Source organism: Dama dama, chromosome 11 (assembly GCF_033118175.1).
Source record: "Dama dama isolate Ldn47 chromosome 11, ASM3311817v1, whole genome shotgun sequence".
In the NCBI taxonomy this organism is placed as follows: Eukaryota; Metazoa; Chordata; class Mammalia; order Artiodactyla; family Cervidae; genus Dama; species Dama dama.
The window spans coordinates 95,274,496-95,298,541 of NC_083691.1; the positions used below are offsets into that span (position 1 = coordinate 95,274,496).

The following is a 24,046-nucleotide window of genomic DNA, read 5'->3' on the forward strand; positions in this document are numbered from 1 at the left end:
AACATTCAGTCAAGAGTGGAAACAACAGTGAGTCAAACAGAAGACGTTACAGTTGTGGAGCCTAGAGTTAAATCGGGAAGGGATATATGAACAAAATAATTCTGCAGGAAATATTTAAAATCTGTGCTGTAAATTATCAAATGAAAGCATGGGTTTTATAAAGGACAGCCTGGTCTAGCCCCCATGTTAGAGGGGGAAGGGGCAGCAAGGAAGTCTTCCTTAGGAACTGAAGTCTGAACTGCGCGGTGGGTGATCCTGCTTCATCAAGGAAACGGGGAGGAGGGTGTGGGACGAGGAAGGAGCACCTGGGGAGAAGGATGGACACCCTTGGGCCCTGCAGGGAGAGCACAAATGGTGATTCTGAGCAGCTGAAAGAAGGCCATGTGGCTGGCCTGTGTCCACGTGCTTGTTCCAACTGATCAGGAAAAAAACAGAAATTATGTTCAATATATTCTACTTCATAAGAAAGCCGTTTCCACTTGGAAGTAATAAAGTTAAAACAGTTTATCGCTGAAAATACAAACTGCAATTTGGCATTGTCATTTCATACAAACACTGAAGGATCTTCTAAGTATCCGGCACTATGCTAAGTGCTGGTGACACAAATATGAGTAGGTCACAGTCTGTGCCTTTGGGGAACTGCGATAAACAATGAAGAAATCGAGTAAATGAACAGTCGCAGTTAGGTACAAGGAGCACCTTGGTGGGTGTGGTTAAAGGCCAAGGGGACGCCTACAGAAATGACTGATTCACTCAAGGGTTGAGTTACCTTGAAAATTAATCTACGTTCAGTACATCATCACCCGATGTTAGCAAATTAATGGACTATGACTAAACTTAAGCATGAAACAAACCAGAAAATCTGAATTCTGACAGCTATCGAGAGGTAATGAAATTGTTTAATGGACTTCGAAGTACACAGTCCTACTTCAGAAAACAATTCTGAGAATTAGATCAGCCCCTCTAAGCTTGGGCAACCATCCAAATAACAAGATTTGAACATAACTGGATTTTAGAATGTACGTTTGAGATTAAAACAAAAATAAAGGAAACAGTGAATTAGACCAGACTGTACATACAAGTCAGGATCAAACAGAAAGGTAAAAAAAAGCCAACATAAGTTTATTTTGTTTTTTTATTGAGATCCAACTAAAAGACTTGACTTTAAAAGATTTAATAGTAAGAACTAAAATCAGCCTTTTCATTCACTGTACTTGATAAGGTCATCAATAAACAAAACCCAGAGGCTTGGACCTTAGGTCAGTTCTGCCAGTGATCAACTGTGTGAAGACAGAAATCACATGGTTTCTCTGAGTCTCAGCCCCCTCATTGTGAAATAAAATAATTTCATCAGTAATGTCCAATAATTCTAAAATAGTCTTTCCAGAAAACTATCCACCACTGTATCATTTTCACTGAAATCAGTATTAGCTAACTGTAATTGTAAAAATTCTGGAGAAGGCAGACATTTTGCCAATAATTTGCCTGGCCACAATACATCAGATTTCACACACAATACTTTGAATTTGCAAATGTACTGTTGTTCAGTTTCTAAGTCATGTCCAACTCTTGGCAACCCCGTGGACGGTAGCCCACAGGGCTCCTCTGTCCATGGGGTTTCCCAGGGAAGAATACAGGAGCACCATTTCCTTCTCCAGGGGATCTTCCCAACCCAGGTATCAAACCTGTGACTCCTGCATTGGCAGGTGGATTCTTTACCATCTGAGCCATCAGGAAATCCCAGCAAATGTATAATGCCTGATAATTATGAAGCTATGAAATTGACAAGTAGTTCTGGAGTCTAGTGAAATCTCGTGGCTTTATCAACTAGGAAACACACACTTTCAACCAGATTGAATCTTTTCGATGAAGTCTGTATCTTTCTCTTGGATAAAAGAAACAATAAAATAATCACCCAAATATAACGTCAGGTATCACTGTACCAGTAGTAGGAAGATAAATGGAACTTGCATATACTATTTCTATGTTGTAGGACATACCTCTTCTCACCTCAGTCATTTTCCCTTACTGTTTTTGCTTAAAGTGAAATAAGGAATTGCAATATGTATGCCAAAGAGGACTGTGACAACTTAAAAAAAATGGAACATGGTTTTGTCACTTGATCCAAAAAGTGACATAGTAATTATATGTAACGCAGCATAATAATTCTAAACGTAATTGCAGTGCAATTTCACTGACATGCACTCACTATCCTTCCCCATCATTATTATGCACAGATAACGTTACCTTGTTTTGCAAGTTCACCACCATCTCCTTAGGGCTTCCCAGGTGGCGCTAATGGTAAACAATCCACCTGTCAATGCAGAAGACTAAGAGACATGGGTTCGATCCCTGGGTTAGGAAGATCCCCTGGAGGAGGAAATGGCAACCCACTGCAGTATTCTTGCCTGGGAAATCCCATGGACAGAGGAGCCTGGCAGGCTACAGTCCGTGGGCTTGCAAAGAGTCCGACACAACTGAAGCAACTTAGCACACACGCACTATCTCCTCGAGGTGCAAATTTTTCAAATATGTAGATTCCCTTTTAAGTACACGGAGCCAACCGCACCTATCTTATCACAGGACCTCAACATACTAGTATCAGCAACAGCAATATGCATATTTATGCAAATACCTAATATCCTAGAAAGAATGACAAGGCAGGGATATCGTTTTCATAACTTTTTGTAATGTAACTTTTTATAACACAAAGTAGTTTATCTGCCTTTTTCCCAAGCCATGTCCTCTGTGGTCAGTGAGAAAGTCCACATCATAAATGATGTAAGAGGTTTGGCAAGTGTGACTGAGGTGACTGTTTTAAAAAACAGCTGCTTTTTAAAACAATTATGAAATGATGGGGGAACTTTACTTATCTATTTTTGGTTGCACTGGAACCCAAGCAGATTTTTACAGGAAAGAGCATCTGCACCACACTTATTATCAAGACCAGCAGCCCCAGTCCCTCTGAGCTCTGGCAAGTCTGGTGGACAAGCACGGCCTCACCCCTTTGCCTACCCAGATCCACACTTGCTCCATAACACGTCATGTTAATAATGTGATCTAAACAGATGCTATACCCTTTGACAAACTCAAAACAAAATTAAAATGTATGGAAATTCATATTTTATATAAAGATGAAAAAAAATGGATGACGGATGTAAAAGTTCATTGAGTTCTGTGATTGTTAATTTTAGTGTCAGCTTAGTTAGACGATGGTGCCTGGCTGCTTGATCAAACAGTAGCCTTAAAACTGCTCTAAAGGCATTTTGATGTGTCAGTGTTTACAATCAGCAGACTATCAGTAAGGTAGATTATCTCACAGTATGAGGGGATGGGCCTCATTGAAGGACTTAAAAAACAAAAAAGGGTTTTCTGAAAAAGAAAGAACCCTCCCCTAGACTGCACCATCACCATAGAAATTCTACCCAAGTCTCCAGCACTCAGAGTCAAGACCTCAACATCAGCTGTTATCTGAATCTCCAGCTGCAGCCTTGCCCCCCAGATTTCAAACCTAACAGCCTTTCAAACAACAGCATGAGCCAATTCCTTAAAACCTCCCCCTTAATCAATCAATCAATCAATTAACCTCAGTCTCTCTCTCTGTACACGTACACACACACACACACACACACACACACACACACAAATCCTATTGATTCTCTGGAGAATCCTAACTAATACACATTTATCCAGAATATTAAATGTTAAGTATTCTCTTTGAAAAACATATTTTTGTTTTTGGCCCTGTTAATGACACCACTAAATTCTGTACCAACCCTTAGTTTTAAGCTTAGGATAAACACTCTCTTATGAAAAACTTCATGAAACCAGCTGAGAATAAAGTTGACATACTGAGCTCATGTACTTTTAAAAATTAGATTTATGTGCTAAATATTGTGTACTTTGTACAGAAACTAAGTTTACATACTTTCTATAGAAAAAGTAGTATGAAAACATGAAAGAAGCTGGGCAATCATGATTCCAAGTTAACTGCATAGGACTGTCCTTCTGCGGAATATCATACACAACAAAGTTCATCATTTTGTAGAAATACAGTAACATAATAGCAGCACTAGTGGTCAAGAACCTGCCTGCAAATGCAGGAGACATAAGAGATGTGGGTTTGATCCCTGGGTCAGTAAGAGCCCCTGGAGGAGGGCATGGCAACCCACTCCAGTATTCTTGCCTGGAGAATCCCATGGACAGAGGAGCCTGGTGGGCCACAGTCTATAGGGTCACAGAGTCGGACATGACTGAAATGACTTAGCACGCAATCATATTCTTATGCATGACAATGGCAAAAATGTTTTAAAATCAGGGTGTATATTACAATGTTTTCCATTGTAAGACTAGTTCTACATCAGTTAAACTCTTATGGAGCAGTTCTTCCTGATGTGTATGTATCAGTCGTGTCCGACTCTTTGCGACCCCATGGACTGTAGCCTGCAGGCAAGAATACTGAAGTGGATTGCCATGCCCTTCTCCAGGGGATCTCCCCAACCCAGGGATTGAACCTGGGACTCCCGCATTGCAGGCATATTCTTTACCATTTGAGTTACCCGGGAAGCCCATCTTACTGAAGAATACCATTATTTTCATATCAGAAAACAAACACACTTATAAAAAATTATCATGATAAGGAACAAGCAAATGGGCTTTGATTTTGGACCAAAGTTGTATTTTATTAAGGTTATAAATGGTATTTTAAAAGTGACATCTTGGGAATTCCCTGCCAGTCCGGTGGAGAATACTTCACCTTTCAAAGCAGCAGGTATGGGTTCAATCCCTGGTCGGGGAACTAAGATCCCAACATGCCCCATGGCCAAACAAACATACAACAGAAGCAATACTGTAACAAATTCAACTGCTATCAAAACCACATTGAAATTATAAATTATTTTTTGATTGCCCACAAAGCTGCTGTGTGGGGGAGTGTTTCAGAAAGACCACCCTTCTGGAGGCGCCCTGAGGACCCACTACTTACTCACTGCAGAGTCATAGGAGGTGGAGTTGTGCTCGCCTCTCAGGAAGGGGTATGGCGACAGGTAAGCGTGGGTGCAGTTCTTCCATGGGGGCTGATTGGCTGCAAAGGAAGGCAAGACAGAGGTATTTGTTACTGAGAGCCTACATGAAGACTTGTTCCCAGTAGAAGAGAAATACAGGCTGTGGGTGGTACACAAACAAAATAAAACTACAGATCAACAAACTCAGAGAATTATTGAATAGGGAGGAACTTCCTTAAAAGTCTCATATGGAATAGCACAGGAGACCTGGAAAGTGGATTCATCTCAAACATCTAGCTCATGACCTAATCCAGTGGAGAGAATGCCCTTAATATCACCTACAATTGAAATCACCAGATCTCATTCATTTTCACAACAGTATTCTCCAGTTCCTAACATAATGCCCAGCACAGAAAAAAAAAAAAAAGTTGTTGTTTAAAAATCTAATAAATTTAAATCTAACTATGATTGGTTCTAACTAATGCAAAATTTTTTCTATATTCCACTTTCAGGGAAAAGATGTCAATGATAGACCATACAAGTTAATGATTATAGTTTATTTTTAGCATTTGAAGAAACCACAAGAAAGAACTTTAATGTTGTTTGAAATCTTGATGATTTCATCATATACCCTTTAAGGAGTAAAATATTTTTTCCTTCTCTAAGTCTTGGCTAACTCTTCCTCTTGCAAAGTCTGACTTACTTCACTTCACCAAACCGTAGATAATTTTCATCAGCAGATCGCATGCTTATTCTCCTCCCCCAAATGACAATCATAAACTCTATGAAATATTTCTCTCAAAATGCCATTTCATCATGACTTTGTTCCTTTTAATATATGCCAACTTACTATTGGCCTGTCTTCTGTGATCTCAAATTTTTATGATATACTCCATAATCTTGACTTGTTTAAATGCCATACTTTGATTTATCACAGGAGTAGTTTTGATAAGAAGACTAATAATTTCAACCCACAGTAAGTCAGAAGGTAATAAACAGTTCTTTCATTGTTGGATGCAATAAGATAAAGGCTAGCTATTTTCAGTGAATTGATTTTCAAAGATTAACAACAATATAGAAAATACAGTTGAAAGAATGCAACTGTATTTTTTAAGGAGCTATTCTATTTCAAAAAAGAACTTTAAAGTTTCTGTAAGAGAGTGGAAACATCAAAAGCAAATCATTTCTTGATATTGCCCCCAAACTTGGTTTAAGCCTTAATAGAGCAAGCTTTCATCTGTCACTGCTCATAATTGTTTCATTATAAAAAAAGATTTTTTAAAATTTTGAAGCTGTTACTATAAAATAATACATCTCTAATTCTGAATTTCTAAATTTGTGATTTCAAGGATTTATAGCCCCCAAAATAAAAAAAATTTATTTGCAACATAGCGATAATAGACACTCCAAAAACATACTATAGATAATATTTGTTTTGTTTGTTAAGGATGATGTATTTTAAATGTGGGCTAAGAAATAGTGGATTGTCCAATTCTGCCATAAATACTGACTGCAATTTTATATTAGAAAATAAAATAATTATTTCTATAGCCAATTCTGTTTACTGAAAAGGAATCAGTAACCTTGGAAAGGAACCTTTGAAAGATACCCCATTGAGATTCCACAGCTAAGAATCCAATACTGTTTTGTAAGTGACGTACACCAAAATAAGAAACTACTCTTTTTTATTGACAAGCCAGGTATTGGGGTTGGGGCGGGGGAAATAAAGCTGAATTGTACTTACTGTACCAGAACTGCCAGATATTGGAATCATTCTCTCCCACAATCCCATTAAACCAACATCTCCAGAAGAATCCCTCATGGTGGAAAGTGACGTTTTCTATCTGTACAGAACACAAATGAAGTAACTGGTATCAATACAAGGAACACAATCTGAATAATTACATCTGGGAAATTTTTTAAGCAACATATTGTTTCCCAAATAATAGTGATCATTAGCTTTCTACATATCTCTTCTGAGAAGAAATAGACATTCCACTGCTATTTGTGGATTCTCAGAAGATATGTAAGGCTATCCTCGTTACCACCAAGTACGACAATATTTTGAAGAAGAAACGCACATTTTGTTCACCTGAACACTTTCCCACTTCAGTCGCGAGAAGCCAGTAATCTGATCCAAAAGCCACCAGAAAGAGTAAAACCCCCAGAGCACCAAAGAGAGCCCCAAAGAAGATGGCAATATTTAGTCTCATTTTCAATTCACTGGTTTCTGTTGAAATAAAATAAGAAAATAAATGAGAGTGGACACCCAGATCCTCAATTGAAAAAAAAAAAAAAAAGAATAAAGACTTCTGAGCAGGCAGGATCTTCTTAAGCAGCGTCTCTTAGTTGGTGTTTCAGTGGAGTCCCACTCACACGGGCGGTGGATTCTTGCTGCCTTTGCGCTCCCCTGGAGGGCCTCCAGCCCAGCAGCTGAGAATGGCAGGCTATTTTAGGACACTGACTGAGGAGTTGCCTCTCCCCCCAGGGGATCAAAAAATAGCTGACCTTCCCCTGATGGTGGAGGGGGTAGTATCAGGAACTGGCCAGAATCATCCTTATTGCTGTGGGGCAATCCGGAGAAGTGGAAAGATGACGGAATGGTGTGAGGTCCCTGCCAGCACTGGCCCAAAGTCTTAAGTGTCTGAACAGGCTCCTCTTGATCCAGAACGGCCATGACAACTCTGCAGACACTGAGGACCCTCTACAAGGGTAGATACGTCACAGGTGTAAAGAACCACAAAGACCTCTCTTGGATATAACTGGAGAAAAGGCGTAAGTAGTTCAATCAGTCAAGAATCCACCTGCAGTGCGGGACACTGGCTGCAGCACAGGAGACCTGGGTTCGACACCTGGGTCTGGAAGATCTGGAGAAGGGCATGGCAACCCATTCCAGTATTCTTGCCTGGAGAATTCCATGGTCAGAGGAGCCTGGTGAGGTCCTCTGAGGATTGCAATTAATTTCTTTTGGGATATTTTTGGAATAGAAAATAGTGGGTCAACTGACCTAACATAACACCAAGTACAGTTCAGGTTCACAACCTAGAAATTCATAAATATATTTAAAAGATCAAGAATATGGTAACATAAACTCTTAAAGCAGAACAAAGTACTTTTATGTAGCACATGCTATGACATAAATTGCAGTTCCCAGATCCTGTACAAGTTATTCCAAATGATCATCCCCAAAGTAGACTCATGAAAAAAGTCTCAAAAATATATTATTTTCTAGATTAAAATGAGAAAATACAGCCCACATTTTTTGTTTCTTTCATTTAAATATTCAACCTCCTTAAAATAGGGAGTCCTACTTGACCCCCCTACAAGTCACCGAATAGCAATTAATCTACACATTCTTCATGTCTAGTATCTCTAGCTCACTTCTTTGTTTTCACTCCATGTCTAAATATGCCAGAGAGAATTTTTTAAGTATTTGCACAATATTTGAAAACTTTCACTGTCTCTAATGATTACTGTCTTTTGTATTCAGTTGTAACAGTGGTCTCTGCATCTTCTGAAGAGGCATCTGACCTCTATCAGCTTCCTTCACCACTTTTGTTTGACATGGGATGGGTCCTTAGAAACGAAATCGTGTGTGTGTGTCTGCATGTGTGTGTGTTCGTGTGCATGTTCAGTCACTCAGTTGTGTCTGACTCTTTGCGATCCCATGGGCTGTAGCCCACCAGGCTCCTTTGTCCATGGAATTTTTCAGGCATGAATATTGGAACGGGTAGCCGTTTCCTCCTCTAGTCATCTTCCTGGCCCAGGGATCAAACCTGCGTCTCCTGCGTCTCCTACACTGGCAGGTGGGTTCTTTACCACTGAGCCACCTGGGAAGCCCCCGATAGGCAGAATAATGGGTTCCCAAAGATGTTCACACCCTAATCCTAAGCATAACCACATAATCAATGAATACTTTACCTTACATAGCAATGACCTAGATTATACAGGGTTGGCCCAATCTACACACATGAACCCTTAAAAGAAAAGTAGAGAATCCTTCCTGACAGTGGTCAGAGAAAGAAATGTGACTCCAGAAAGAGTCAAAGACTTGCCAGTTTAAAAATGGAGGAGAGAGGCTACAAGCCAAGGAATGTGGGCAGCTTGTAGAGCATGGAAGAGGGGAAAAAAAAAAAAAAAAACAGATTCTCCCCAAGAGCCTTCAGGAAGGAGTGCTGCCTATCAACAGCTTGACTTTGAGGATTTCTGACCTCTGCAACTGCAGAAGAGTAAATTCATATTGTTTTAAGCCACTAACTTTGTATTGTTACATTTTTTCGGCAGCAGTAGGAAACTATTAAAGATGCTGTTCTATAGTTAATGCAATTATAAGATCAAATCAAGAGGTTTTTCTTGAGGGATGGGTGGAAAGAATGCATCTTCAAGAAGTGCTTATTGGGAGCTTGTGACTGTCCAGGCATTTTATTAGATACACAGGCCCTGACCATGAGGAGTTCATGAGCTAGTGGGGAAAAAATGATTCATTGGAATAAGGCGCATAGTGGTTGTAGTAATAAGCTTCTTGTCACCCCAAATAATTCTCCCTGCTCACCCACACACCCCCTCCCAAGATAACAGTAGTTGTGATCATGCAGTTTTATTGTAGGTAACAATGTTGTTACTCGGAGAGGAAGAGGAACCTTTATAGGAAAAGTTTAATTCATTGTATTTATATCGTAATGGCTTATGATAAAAAACCTATGCATTAATACCAAATCTTTAGCATATGCATTCACAAACACACACATATATACAAGCAACTAGATTTTTTAAATAAGTAGAAAAGAGTGTAGGATTTTGTTATTGCTACAATTCATCTCAATTTTCATCTCTGTCACACACAAAATATCACCTTTCTGGAAGAGGTTCATCAACTATTTTTTTCACCATTTTTGGTTTATCCAAAAGTGAATAAGCATCATTATAAAAATGTGTATACACACTCACACACACACACACACGTGTGTGTGTATGTATATCAAAGCAGCTAATTAACCAGTCTAATTGTTTTCAACCATTCATTCATGGGCAACTATTTGAGAAAAATACTAGAGACTAGTTCTGATTTCATAAAACTTTAGTTCTGATTTCATAAAACTTAACTCCTTTAGCTCAGTTATCATTAACCTCAATGTTTATCATAGTGCTTGACATATATGGAGCACTAAAATAAAATAAAAATCTACTTGTATTATGACTCTTGGCTGTGATGTTAAGTACACAGCCTGATTTATTTAACTGGTGATCCATCAGGAAGAAATATTGCTCATCTTGCCTGTTCTTTGTGAAACCTGTAGAGAAGGATTTTAGCAGAGTCTGTGCTTCCTCTGCAGATAATCACAAACCATCTTTTAAAAAATCCACTGTCGATTCTTCTTTAGAAATAAAATAGAATTTACCATCCAGGGGTCAAAAAGTTTCTTTTTAAGAAAATTAGACCATTTGCCTTTCCTTTGAAACACCTAATTTACCACCATTCCTAAAATATTCCCAGCGATCATTCAGTTATCTCTTCCTTGACGTCTGTCAGCAGCTTAAAATGTTGTCTAAGCTCCAGCATAATTGTTAAACAGCTGCTGTGTTCCTGTGATGTGTTCACAAATTCAGACATTGGATCTTCTCTCTTTCCATCTCTTTTCTAGCGAAAGACCGGGAGATGCAGGGAGACAGACAGACCTTAGCATCAACCTCAACTCACAATGGCTTCCCTTATAGCTCAGTCAGTAAAGACTTTGCCTGCAGTGCAGGAGACCCGGGTTTGATTCCTGGGTTGGGAAGATCCCCTGGAGAAGGAAATGGCAACCCACTCCAGTAATCTTGCCTGGAGAATCCCATGGGCAGAGGAGCCTGGCAGGCTACAGTCCATGGGGATGCAAGAGTTGGACACAACTTAGCGACTAACCCCAACTCACAGTAACCCTGTAGTAGGACAACTCCATCACTACTGTATGTGCCCATGCCTGTGGTGAATACTGAGTCTATTTCATGTGGATACGATGATCACAGTGAACCTGCCAAGGCACAAGCATGGTGTCTCAGGTTCAATCCCTTGGGAGACCTTGATTGTCAGAAATGTAAACGGAGGTGAATAATAGTAACTAATGTTAATGAGCATCTGCTCTGTGGCAGATACCATCCTAAGCATATTAGATGCCTTGAGTACAAATAAGCCTTCAGTTGGTAGAATATGAAATAATCTGTTTCTTGGGCAGGAAGTTCAGCATCTAAAGTCCTTCTGGGTGGGAGTTAAAGATCCTCCTGGTGGCATACAGAAGGCCAGAGGTAAGTATGGGGAGCTCTGCATGGGGTCCTCCTGACTTCCTGGAAATAATATCCCACTTAGAGTCTGCTGTCTTTGAGAGAAATTATGGCAAAAACTATTTTTAAATTAATTTCTCAATCTAAAACAGTTTTTAAATCCATCTTTTAAAATCTTGAGGATACAAAGATCATGAGCATTCCAAGGTAGTGTGGTAAACTCCTCCCTTGTTCTTTACAAATTAAATAAAACCTGACAACCAAAGGATAGATGACCATAAACAATGGAAGACTTTGCCTGTTTTGATTCAGTGTCTTTTTATTAACTGTGTTTTTTTTTTTTTTTAACCAGTAAACACTACAACTTAACAGAAATCCCAAGTCATGTTTAATTTGTGAGTGATAAGGAGCAAAACATTTTTTCTAAGGTCATAATTTCCAATCTTGATATTGCAATAGTCTTAATTATTTCAACATATCTACTGAAGCTAGCTAAACATTCTACAAAAAAAAATTAATTCTGGTTTACTTTATTCTTAAAAAAAAAATACAGGGATGACAATGCTCAACATCCAAAAGTGCTGAACAAATGTGTAAATAAATAAAGAAATCAAACTTTCAGAAACAGAAGTGGTTTTGTGGAGATATGAGGGTAAATTCTTTTTGTCTTGGAATACTATGTTATAGATCCACAATCTTTGTCTGCCATTCCAACATTAAAAATTTCTGAAAACCAAAAGCTTTCAGCAAACCAAACCTGATTGGCATGAGGATGCAAATAAACTACAGTATGAATTCTTATACATTTGATTGCACAAGCACAAACGCGTTTGATTACAGTGCTCACCAGGTTCCATGGGGGTGTGGTGGTGAGGGTGTTAGGTAATGTACAGTACACACATATTGCTATTTTTTCAAAATCCCCCAAATTCTGAGTTCTAAACACACCTGGCCCTAAAGGTTATGTATAAAGGTTTGTGGTCCCAAGTCCTAGACACAGACAATAGACTGAGTGATAACCCTAAAATCAATTGTTTCCCTTTGATCACTATTTAAACAGATTTTCACTGCCCATGAACCATCACCACAGGTCTCTGTGACCCTAATGACCTCTTTAAGTCTCTTTTGTGTTGTGGTTCTTGGGTCTTGTATGTCATGCTCCCTGCTTCCTCCCCCATCCAACAATGTGACAATAGGACCACAGCCTGTAATTTCACGAGATTATCTTTACAAGCCTTCTCATCCCACACATAGTATAGGAACAACAAATAAACTTTGGGGGGGGGGGGGGATGATAGAAGTTCTGTCTTTGTTTACAGCTACATCCCTAACCCTAGCACAATGCCCTATGTAGGTTCTCAGTAGGTAGCTCAGCTGGTAAAGAATCTGCCTGCAATGCAGCAGACCCTGGTTCGATTCCTGGGTCAGGAAGATTCGTTGGAGAAGGGATAGGCTACCCACTCCAGTATTCTTGGGCTTCCCTGGTAGCTCAGCTGGTCAAGAATCCGACTGCAGTGTGGGATACTTGGGTTCAATCCCGGGGTTGGGAAGATCCCCTGAAGAAGGGAATGGCTACCCACTCCAGTATTCTGGCCTGGAGAATTCCATGGACTGTATAGTCTATGGGATCACAAAGAGTCGGACAGGACTGAGCGACTTTCACTTTCACAGTAAAAACTTGGCTGACCAAATAGCCATCTGAGTTGAATTAAATTGGGTTGAACAGTGCCATCTGCTGGCCGCAGGTAAAGTTTGCATTCCACCATACACTAAAGTCTATTGGGAGTTTTATCACACAAATACTGCAGTGCAAGGATTTGCTGTTTTCAGAGTTTGATGCTGACCAGCCTTAACTAAGATGGTGCCATCCAAGTACTAAGGCTCTGATAAATAGCTTACATTGAATGTAAGTGAATCAGGATCCATCCACAGGCTCATTCACTCATTCATGTGGGCAGTTTACACTCCACTGAATTGAGAGCTACTTACACAAGGAACTCACACAAAGGGATTATATTACACAACTATCTTCCACTTTGAAAAAGGGTCTGACGCCCAGCTCCAAGTTCAGTTCCCCAAAGAACTCCATTAGTGTGCTGATTAACTCTTGAAAGCGGAAAAAAACTTGGAACTTATTTTTTTAAACCTGCTTTCGATTAAAATCAACACACACACACACACACACACATATCACTTCAGAAACAAAACTGGGGACCAAAGGGGAAATTTTTTGATATATGAAAGTAGAAATGAAAAAAATGTAACTTATAGGAATGTGTGTATTATATAACAAATATAAATTTAATGATGGCAATTTTGATTTTAACTTACTCATCCCTTTGTTTCCTTGTATTTCTTTCTGAAGGAATACATTATACTCCCTATACCAGAAATCTTGCGAATGAGAAGATTCCCCTCTCTGGTCCCTAGGCTATGAAAGCGCTTTGCGTGAATCTTGCATACATGATTTGAGTCTTAACTTAGAGAAAGACATATTTATCTATCCTTGCCTCTGGGGTATGTTGCCTTCCCATTAAAAACCTTTGTCACTGGGTCATTCTTTACCTATCAAGATGAAGATGGACTTTTAAAATTTCCATTCCAAAGACTTTTCCAAGAAGAGACTTACAGAAGGCTCAGATGACTCCAGGGTCTGTGAGCCACTTCAAGTCGAGCAGCAGAGGAACGACAATCCAATTCAGGAATGAGTGGGACGGCGGGGAGACACATTCCTGTTACCTTTGTGTCCCCAGCCCTCTGTTGGGGAAACAGCTGGTGTTGCATTGATGTGAACACAGTCAGAACTGCCGCAGGTACTTCAGCCTTCTCTTCATGTTCTGCTCAGTCAAGTCCCTGTTTAAGTCCTGTTTAATTTGACCATACATGTGCTAAGGGATACAGCTGGCTTCCCATGCGGCCCAGTGGTAAAAGTATCTATCTGTCTGTCAGTGCAGAAGACAGGGGTTCGATCCTTGGGTCAGGAAGATCCCCTGGAAGAGGAAACAACAGCCCACTCCAGTATTCTTGCCTGGAGAATCCCATGGACAGAGGAGCCTGGCGGGCGACAGTCCACGGGGTCGCCATGGACTGAGTTAGACATGGCTGAGCAACTGGCATGCACGCAAAAGGGATACAGTTAGAACCTACCAGGATACTCAAATAGCACAAAAGCTAAATAACAACGACAACAGCAACAAAATAGTAACACCTCGGGCACACACAGAGCACTCACTTTGTCCTGGGCACTATTCTAGGAGCCTGGGGCTTATTGATCCACTAACCTCCATGGACTTAGGATCTGTGGAAGAGGTAATTAAGGTTAAACGAGATCATAAGGAAGGGGCCCTAACGTCATCCCAGAACAGGGAAACAAAGTCAGGAGTGAGATGCTCTGGGCACATCTCAGCTCAGTATCAGTTGACAAATAAATAACACAATGTGACAAAATCAGTAAGACTTCCATTTCCATCTTGAAATTTAGAAAGCTGGAAAGAGCATTCAGCCACCTTTCCTGCAAGTAAAACATGAGGCAAACCGGCCCGCACCTTAAACAGAAGGCAGCACGCGGGCAGTGCTCCCCACCTTCGGCGCCACGGGCGTCGGACACTGGATGATTCTGTTGTGGGAGCCGGGTGCCGCCCTGTGAGTCGCGGGACATTCAGCAGCACCCGTAGTCTCTACTCACTGGATGTCAGTAGCACAGCCCGAATCCCGGCATGCCCCAGGCAGCGCCAAATATCCCTAGGAGGCAGAGTCACCCTCAGGTGAGAAGCACCGCGCTAGAGAAAGGAGGTCCCATGGCGCGATGGGGGTCACCATGGCAACGAGAAACCACCCCCACACTACTCTGGACCCGAGTAACACACACCCTCACACTGAACGGCTGGCCGAAGGAAAAGTGTGTGTGTGTGTGTGTGTGTGTGTGTAGTAGTAATAGCATAACTTCACTACCTGCTGTCCCATACAGCATGCCAAACTTTCAACAAAATATCACGGGACGTGTAAAAAGCAAGAAAAACCAGCTTGAGCTCTATTTCCAGAATGGTAGCTTGGGCAGCTCCACAGATCCATTCCCCAATGAAACAAGTGTAACTCATGAAATCTATTTCAAACATCTGAACATTTAAAGTCTAAGGAAATTGTCCTAAAGGCAAATAGAACATTAGTCAAAATAAAGACTACTTAGATTTTTATAAGAACACCAAGTGTCCTTGACATTTTAGCCATGACCCACTCTCTCCTTATTTCACAAAATACACAAAAAATAATAATTCACAACAGACTACTGGCCTAAATGTAAGAACTAAAACCACATAACTCTTAGAAGTAAACGTGGGTATAAATATTCATGACCATGAATTAGGCAATGGTTTCTTATATAACCCAGGAAAAGCACAAGCAATACAAAAATTAGATAAATGGGACAACAATGAAATGAACTTTTGTTCATCAGTGGAAACTACCAAGTAAGTGAAAAGATAATCTGCAGGGTGGGAGAAATATTTGCAAATTATATATCTGATAAAGGACTTGTATCTAGAATATACAAAGAACTGTAACAACTCAATAATAAAAAGATAAACAGTTTAGAAATGGGCAAAGTGTCTGAACAGACATTTCTTCAGAGAAGACATGCAAATAACCCAAAAGCACATGAAAAGATGACCACCAAATGCTACACAAAATCCTACACTCTTCCCATCAAGAAAATGTAAATCCACCATCATTGGAAAGTAAATGTTGAAGAGGATGTGGAAAAATTAGAGCCCTCATATACTCACAGGGACGGGGGAGCCTGGTGGGCTGCCGTCTATGGGGTCGCACAGGGTCGGACATGACTGACGCAACTTAGCAGCAGCAGCAGCAGCAGCATACACCGCCAGTGGGAATATAAAATGGTGCAAGCACTCTAGAAGATAGTTTGACAGTTCATCTAATGTTTAAACATAGAATTACCAAATGATCCAGAAGCCCCACTTCGAAAAGAAAACATGTATTTATACAAAAACCTGTACACAAATGTCCATAGCAGAATGAGTCATAATATCCAAAAACTGGAAACAACTCAAATGTCCATCAAAACTACCAATTTGGTAGCATGCAAATTATATCTTTGTACAAAACTATAAACTATAAAACAGGGGGAATTCATTGCCAGCACAGAAGATAAGAAATGTCAAAGGCTTTAGGAAGAAGGAATGTGATACAGATCAGAGAGTTGGTTCTAAACGAAGAAGATAAAATTGCTCTAACTGTAGTTTCCTACAGTGGAAGCATTTATTACTGATTTAATAATAAATCCCATGTACAGAAGGGCCTGGTGGGCTACAGTCCAGACACGACTTAGCCACTAAACAACGATATTGTTTTGGAAAAAAAAGAACAAAAAAAATGCAGGCTGAAGAGACAAAGCAATCATCACAATTAAACACAGATATGACATAGATGCTGAAACTATACCCCAATGGGATTAAAATAATTTTGATAAAGATGTTAAAAATTATATTGGAAAAGACAATGTGTAAGATAAGATAGGCATCTTTAGCAGAGAGGTGTAAACTATAAGTAAAATATCAAATGCAAATTCTAGACGTCAAAACACAGTAACAGAGGTGGAGAATGTCTTTGACAATTTCATTAGCAGGCTAAAGACAGCCAAGGGACAAACCAGTGAACTTGAAGACAAATCAACAGAAATTATCCTAGCTAAAATTAAAAAAAAAAAAGTGAAAGAAAAAAATAAACAGAACACATCATTCAAGGTCTAATGGGCAATAGCTTTAGATCATGTTATCGTATCACTGAAGTCCCAGAAGTACAAGACAGAAAATGGGGCAGAAGAAATATTTGAAGAAATAATGGCTGAAAGTGTTCCTAAATTAGAGACACATCAAAGAACAGATCAAAGAAACTCAGTGCAAATAAAGCAGGATTAAAACCAAGACAGAAAAAACATACAAGTAGGCCGATCATATTCAAACTGCTGAGTATCAAAGAAAAAGATAAAATCTTAAGAGGCTGCCAGAGAAGAAAAAGTGAGCTACCCTGGTAGCTCAGCTGGTAATGGATCCACTGCAATGCAGGAGACCTCGGTTCAATTCCTGGGTCAGGAAGTTCCCCTGGAGAAGGGAGAGGCTACCCACTCCAGTATTCTTGGGCTTCCCTGGTGGCTCAGCTGGTAAAGAATCCACTTGCAATGAGGGAAACCTGGGTTTGATCCTGGGTTGGGAAGATCCCCTGGAGGAGGGCATGGCAACCCACTCCAGTATTCTTGCCTGGAGAATCCCCATGGACAGAGGAGTCTGGCGGGCTAGTCTATGGGGTCTCAAAGAGTCAGACATGACTGAGTGGCTAAGCACAGCCCAGAGAAGAAAAAGACACAGATAGGACACAGCAGACACATCATCAGAGAACATACAGATATGAAGACAATAGAGTGACATCTTTCAAGGACTGACTGAATTAAAAACCCACATTTCATCTCAAATAAAAGTGAAGGGAAAATCAAGCCTAGCCATACTATAAAAACAGGGGGAATTCATTGCCAGCACAGAAGATAAGAAATGTTAAAGGCTTCAGGAAGAAGGAATGTGATACAGATCAGAGAGTTGGTTCTAAACGAAGAAGATAAGATTGCTCTAACTGTAGTTTCCTACAGTGGAAGCATTTATTACTGATTTAGATCTTTCTTGTTTCTGACACATGCACTCAAAGCTGTAAATTTCCCTCTAAGTGCATGTTTGTTGCATCTGACAACTTTGACAAGTTGTATTTTCATTTTCATTTAGTTGAAAATGCTTCTTTATCTTGAGACTTCACCCTTGACCATGTGTTATTTAGAACTGTGCTGTTAACCTCAAGATATTTCTGAGTGTTCCAGTTACTTTCTGTTATCAAGTTTTAGTTTAATTCCATTGGGGGTACACAGCATACTTTATATTGTTTCTCTTTTTTTGAGATCGTTAATGCCTATTTTATGGCCCAGACTGTGGTCAATGTGATCTTGATATGAACGGCTATCCTGCTGATCTACCTGAATTCTAGATCCAGTGGAATGTGACGCTGTTCTTTGGCTTTCTCCATTTGTGAATATGGTATGTCTTATGTGTGTGGGGGGGGGGGCGGGGTTGGTATTTATCCTGCTTGCTGTTCTGAGTTTCATGTGCCTGTGTGTACAGTTGCCTGTCATTAACTTTGGAAAATGTGAGGCTATTTTTACTTTAATTGTTCTCTCTCCCTTCTTCTAGATATGATCTCAGGTGGCCTAGACCTACAATAGCTTGGAGTGGGGCTTGGGTTCCCAGCCAGAGACTGAGGTTGTGTCGGGGCAGTGCAAGCACCAGATTCTCGCCACTAGACCAGCAGTCAGTGCCAAGGTCTTTGGTGCTTCAGCTTTGCAGAAAAGAATTTCCATAAAGACGGAAAGCAGTGAAGCAAGTAAAGTATTTATTAGGAGAAAAATGAGAACAATACATGTAGACAGACACACAGGCAGACTCAGAGGGAGAGTCCCTGAGCTGTGCCTTCATGGTAGTTTGAATTAATTTTATGGGGCATTTCTTCCAGTTTCCTTTGGCCAACCATTCTGATTTGCCTGGGAGTTCACAGTCCATATTGTGCTTCCCTGGTAGCTCAGTTGGAAAGAATCTGTCTACAATGTAGGAGACCCAGGTTCGATCCCTGGGTGTGGAAGATCCCCTGGAGAAGGAAATGGCAACCCACTCCAGTATTCTTGCCTGGAAAATCCCATGGACAGAGAAGCATGGCAGGCTACAGTCCATGGGGTCACCAAGGGTCGGACACGACTTAGCGACTAAACCACCACCACAGTCCTTATTTGGTATATCTTAGGATCTTTCCATATGTGCACACACATCTCTCAGCCAAGATGGATCCTACTGAAAAGGCCTATAGGTAGAACATCCCTTGACATGACTCCCCTTTGGCCTCCAAGAAGCCTTTTCTGTGTGTGTATGGTTGGGAAGGTCTCCTGACTTTGGGAACGAGAAATATGTCATCTGTGCAGGGTTCAGCCTCCTTCCTTAATTGCCTGCTATTCTTGTCTTGGAGTTTTGGTCAATAGAGAATGAATCTCCAGTTGTTTTACCCTGGAGGCGGGGGTGTCCATCTGCCTCCTGCCTTAGTATCCCAATTTTGTATATATGTTTTGAAATTGACTGACAGTTTTTCAACATTCTGATTAATTTCCCCCCCCCCCCTTTTTTTTTTGTCTTTGCTTTCCAGTATGGGAATCTTCTATTGACTTAATTTCAATCTCAATGATTTTTTCCTTGGCTGAGTCCAATCCACTGATGAGCCCATCAAAAGCAATCGTAATTTCTATCACAATGGTCTTGCTTTCTATCATTTCCTTCTGATTCATTCTCAGATATTTTGTATCTGCTTATATTACCTATCTGTCCTTATATCTTGTCTACTTTCCATGAGAGCTCTTAACAGTAATCATAGTTATTTTGAATTCCCTGTTTGACAATTACAAGATTTTTTGTCATATCTGACTCTGGTTCTGATGCCTGCTTTGTCTCTTGAAACTATTTTTCTTCTAATAAAATCATAATTGTTTTCCTGAAAGTTGAATGTATGTATTAGGTACTAAAAACTCAGGTACTGGGGCTTTTAGCATAAGGCTTTATGTGAATATGCGTTGGAGCTAGGTTGTGTTTAATATTTTCATAACTGTAGGTGCCAGAGACTTCAGTTTCCTCTTTTTCCCTTTTTCCCCCCCCATCCCTGTTGCCTTTGAACTTCCCTAGAAACTTGTTTTAAAATAGGGTCTCTGTCTTACATCTTTCTCAGCTGTAGTTTACTGTTACTATAGCAAAGCCCTGTTTATATTTTCATAAGGTGGGGGTACTTTTATAAGCTTATGATTAAATCTCTGTTTCAGTGAGCTTGAGTCCTTGGACGGTGACTTCCAAAAGCATTGCTTAGCTTTCTCCCTGCCTCCCATTACGTGAGACCAAAAGACAGACAGGGTGCTGGAGTGGTCTGATTATCCTTTTCCCAGGTGCCTGGTGGCTCAGACAGTAAAGGATCAGCCTGAAATGCAGGAGACCCAGATTCGATCCCTGGAGGAGGGCGTGGCAACCCACTCCAGTATTCCTGCCTGAAGAATCCCATGGACAGAGGAGCCTGGAGGGCCACAGTCCATGGGGTCGCAAAGAGTCAGACATGACTGAGCACACGCTACTGTGAACTTAAAAAGTTACTGGTTTTCACTTTGTCATCTTTTTTTCCCTTATTTTTCAGTGTGGAAGCTGCAACTGCCAAGCTCTTTACACATTGGAACTGAAACCAGAGTTCTCTAAAATCTTTATATGAATGGAATTATATAGCATATCCTCTTCATTTGGCTTCCGCAGTTAGCATAACTATTTTGAGATTCATCAATGATGTAGCATGAATTCATAGTTCATTTTTATTGCTAAGTAGTAATACCACAACTTGTTCACTAATTCACTTGACAGATATCTGGGTTGTGTTCAGTCTAGGGCTATTGCAAATAAAGCTTGTAGCAACAGTTGTGTACAAAATCGTGTTTGGCTCTATGCTCCTTTATCTCTTGGGTAAATACCTTATATGCTGGGTCATATGGTAGGTGTATGTTTAACTTTTTAAGATATTTTCAATCTCTTTTCCAAATTGGTTGTGGCATCACACATTCCCACTAAAATTATTGTTCCATATCCCACCACCTCTTGGTATATTCTTTTCATCTGCAGACATTCAAATGATGAACAGTTGGATCCCAAAGCAGCATACTATAAAGGAGAATGCTTACCTTAATAATATTCAGTCTTCCAGTTCATGATCATGGTATACATCTCTCCATTTAATTATACACTTTCTCATACCTCTCAGCAACGTTTTGTAGTTTCAGTGTACAGGTTTTTGTTAAGTCTTTAATTTAATCTTATCCCATTTAAAAATTAAGTTAGCTTACTACAGTTTCACAGATGCCAGAAGACATGAGACGCCTGCATCAGAAACAAAAGACTTTATTACTCATAATACAATGAGCAGCATAAACATTAGCATGTTTGTATCTGTTTCTCTTGCCTCCACATCCCACAAAAGTGATGTCCATATTGATGCTGCACATCTAGTGGATTTTCATTTCAAGTGAGAACACTGGGCTTAGAGTATCTATCATTTCTATAATCTGTAAGTAAGCTTTATCTTTAACCAGTGGGGATATGCAACATCTTTCAAAGCTGTGGCATAAATAGGAACAGTTACAGGTTTACCATTTGGCCTACCCCTAAGTAGTATAGGCATCAACAGGTCCAAAGAAAAAGGGATGTCTCTTTGCACATTTGTTGGTCAAATGTATCCCCATTTCACATTTCATGTTTACAAAATGATTTTTAAACTCCAATTTCTAATTGCTTTCTGTAGCATTTGTTGCTGTTGTTTAGTCACTAAGTCATGTCTGACTCTGCACCCACCAGGCACCTCTGTCCCTAGCAATTCCCAGACAAGAACACTGGAGTGGGTTGCCACTGCATTCTGCTTTGTGGCATATGGGAACAAAATTATAATTTGTATATTGATCTTGTATTCTGCAACCTCGTTAACCTTACTTTATGAGTTCTAGTAAATTTTTTCTGTAACTTCCTTAATGTTTTCTACATAGATGACCATGTGGTTTATGAATACAGTTTTATATCTTTCTACCAACTACAGATGTCTTTTATATCTTGTGCTCACCTACTGCATTCAGCTGGGAAACATGAAAATCACTGGGAAGCTACTGAGCAGTGCCTGTGGAAATGGCTAGGAAATTACTTGCTGGGGCACCTGGGAGGTTCTCCTGGAAACCAGTTGGGATGCCCAGGGAATGTGCTGCGTGTCACTGAACCTTGCTAGGGGCTAGGGACCACTAGATGTCTAACAAGTCAGCCACACACCGCAGGAACAAGAAGAGAGAAAAGCACTTCAGTGTGTTAGAGAAGCTCCTTCCCCATGCAGTGTCCCTCAGCATCATCTACAGACATAGTTTCACATCGTGCCAGCTAGCAAAGATGTGTCTACAGAGTCCAGCACCAGGATCACACAACAGAGCAACGATGTATGTATTTGGAGCTGATACCAATAAACTGATCACCAGTACAGTCCGTTCTTTGGCTACTTGGCTTCCAATGCATCCTTCTGTTCACATTTCAATTTTCGTAAAACAACACCACGAAGGGAAAACGTCGCAACAGTCATTGTACCCATTCTACTCCTCAAATTCAGTCTTACTGAATTTTCTGTTACCTAAAGACTAAACTAAGCTAAATTTACTAAAATTATTAATTAATTTTAAAACTTACTAAAATTAAACTTCAAGGACCTGTAAAATTATATTTGGAAGAAGAAGAAGAAAATAGTGAGCATGTGCCAACACCCACATGCATAACAGAAAATACGCAAAACCTCAACAGTCCTTACCCTGCAAGTGGCCCCAAAGTCATAGCCGGTATCTGTGGCTTCCGTCTTTATTTTACTACCTATTTCTTCCTTGTTTTTTTTTTTTTTTTTTTTTTAAGGCTAAGGCTCTTTATCTAAAAAAGGAAACTTTTCTAGAGATTTATTTCAGAAATAGTAGTAACGTTAATGACCTAATTCAAACTGAGGACAGCATGAAAATTAACATATAAACTCTTCATGTCTTTAAAAGAAGTCTGCAACTAAGTGTCCTTTAATCACCTTATTGCTGAAAACACCTATTACGGGAATAACAAGAGACACTGATTTCTTAAATGAGATTTTTTTGTCTCGGGGTTTTTGTTTTTTGTGTGTGGTTTTTTTTTTTTTTTTTTGGTTTGTTTGTTTTATGGCTTTTTTCGGCCTATTTCTTCTTTCCCTTGCCCTCAGCCTAAACATCAGCTGATCAGGGGTCTTTACCTCACGCAAGGATGAACGTCTTTCTTCGAGTCCAGGAATTGATTCTTCCACAGTTCTACATTCTTTTGTTTCCTTGTTTTTGGAACGTTCCACGCAGAGTCCTTCCTCACTCCACTGGAAACGATCACCCAACCTGCCCTCGGTACTCCGGCTCCATCACTTCAGCCGGGAGAAGGTCCCCTTGGGTTTCCTGACGGTTTGGTGGCTTCGGGAGGCCCAACCATCCAGCTGATGGTCTCATTGCCGAACACAGCGGAACCTCTGCCCCACCCCTCGTGGAAGGTCAGCCCTCCTGGGATAAAAACCCTCCAAACCAGGAGGCTCCAAGTTGCCAAGACAGACGGCAGCGAATGTGCTACAAGTGAGCCGCCCTCGCAGGTCCCAGAAAAAGCGCTGGGGCGATGTTTGTATTAATATGTAGAGGTGAGGAGGCTGATCCACACTGGGTCCTCCTGTGTTTCAAGTGGGAAAAACGAAGCTGGGAGGGGCCGAAGGTTCTTTCTCCAGGTCAGTCACCGACAACTAGGCACGCTCACTCTGAGTCTCTTCCCGCCAAAGCCGGCGATCCCCTGGGACACCCCGTCACTTATGAGCTAAAGGCTCATCATCGCAATTCCCTCCAGCCAGGCAATGGCAGGGCGAAGCGGGCTCTTTATCCCCAGGGTGCGTAGAGCATCATCACCACCATCACAAAGCTGCCGCGCGTCCAGCACGGACGCCCGTTCTCTGGGCGGGGCGCGAGCCCGCGGGGCCGCGCGGAACCCGCCTCCCTGCGCCTGCGTCAGAAGCTCCGCCCCTGAAAGAAGGTGAGAGGCGCGCGGCTCTGCGCGGGCGCGGCCGCTCGCTTCCGCCGGGGGCGGGGCCGGCGCGCCGAG

General features: G+C 40.8%; 1 protein-coding gene across 1 annotated transcript in view; it reads right to left on the bottom strand.

The window, feature by feature from the left end:
- The window catches only part of TMEM182 (transmembrane protein 182), a 53,369-nt gene extending 42,427 nt beyond the window's left edge, over nt 1-10,942 (bottom strand). Inside the window, exons 1-3 of the mRNA XM_061156127.1 lie at nt 10,916-10,942; nt 6,748-6,847; nt 4,985-5,083 (exon numbers count right to left, since the gene is read on the bottom strand). Coding sequence (XP_061012110.1) covers nt 4,985-5,083; nt 6,748-6,847; nt 10,916-10,942 — 226 coding nt within the window. The remainder of the gene's footprint in view (nt 1-4,984; nt 5,084-6,747; nt 6,848-10,915) is intronic.
- Between the last annotated feature and the right edge of the window lie 13,104 nt (nt 10,943-24,046).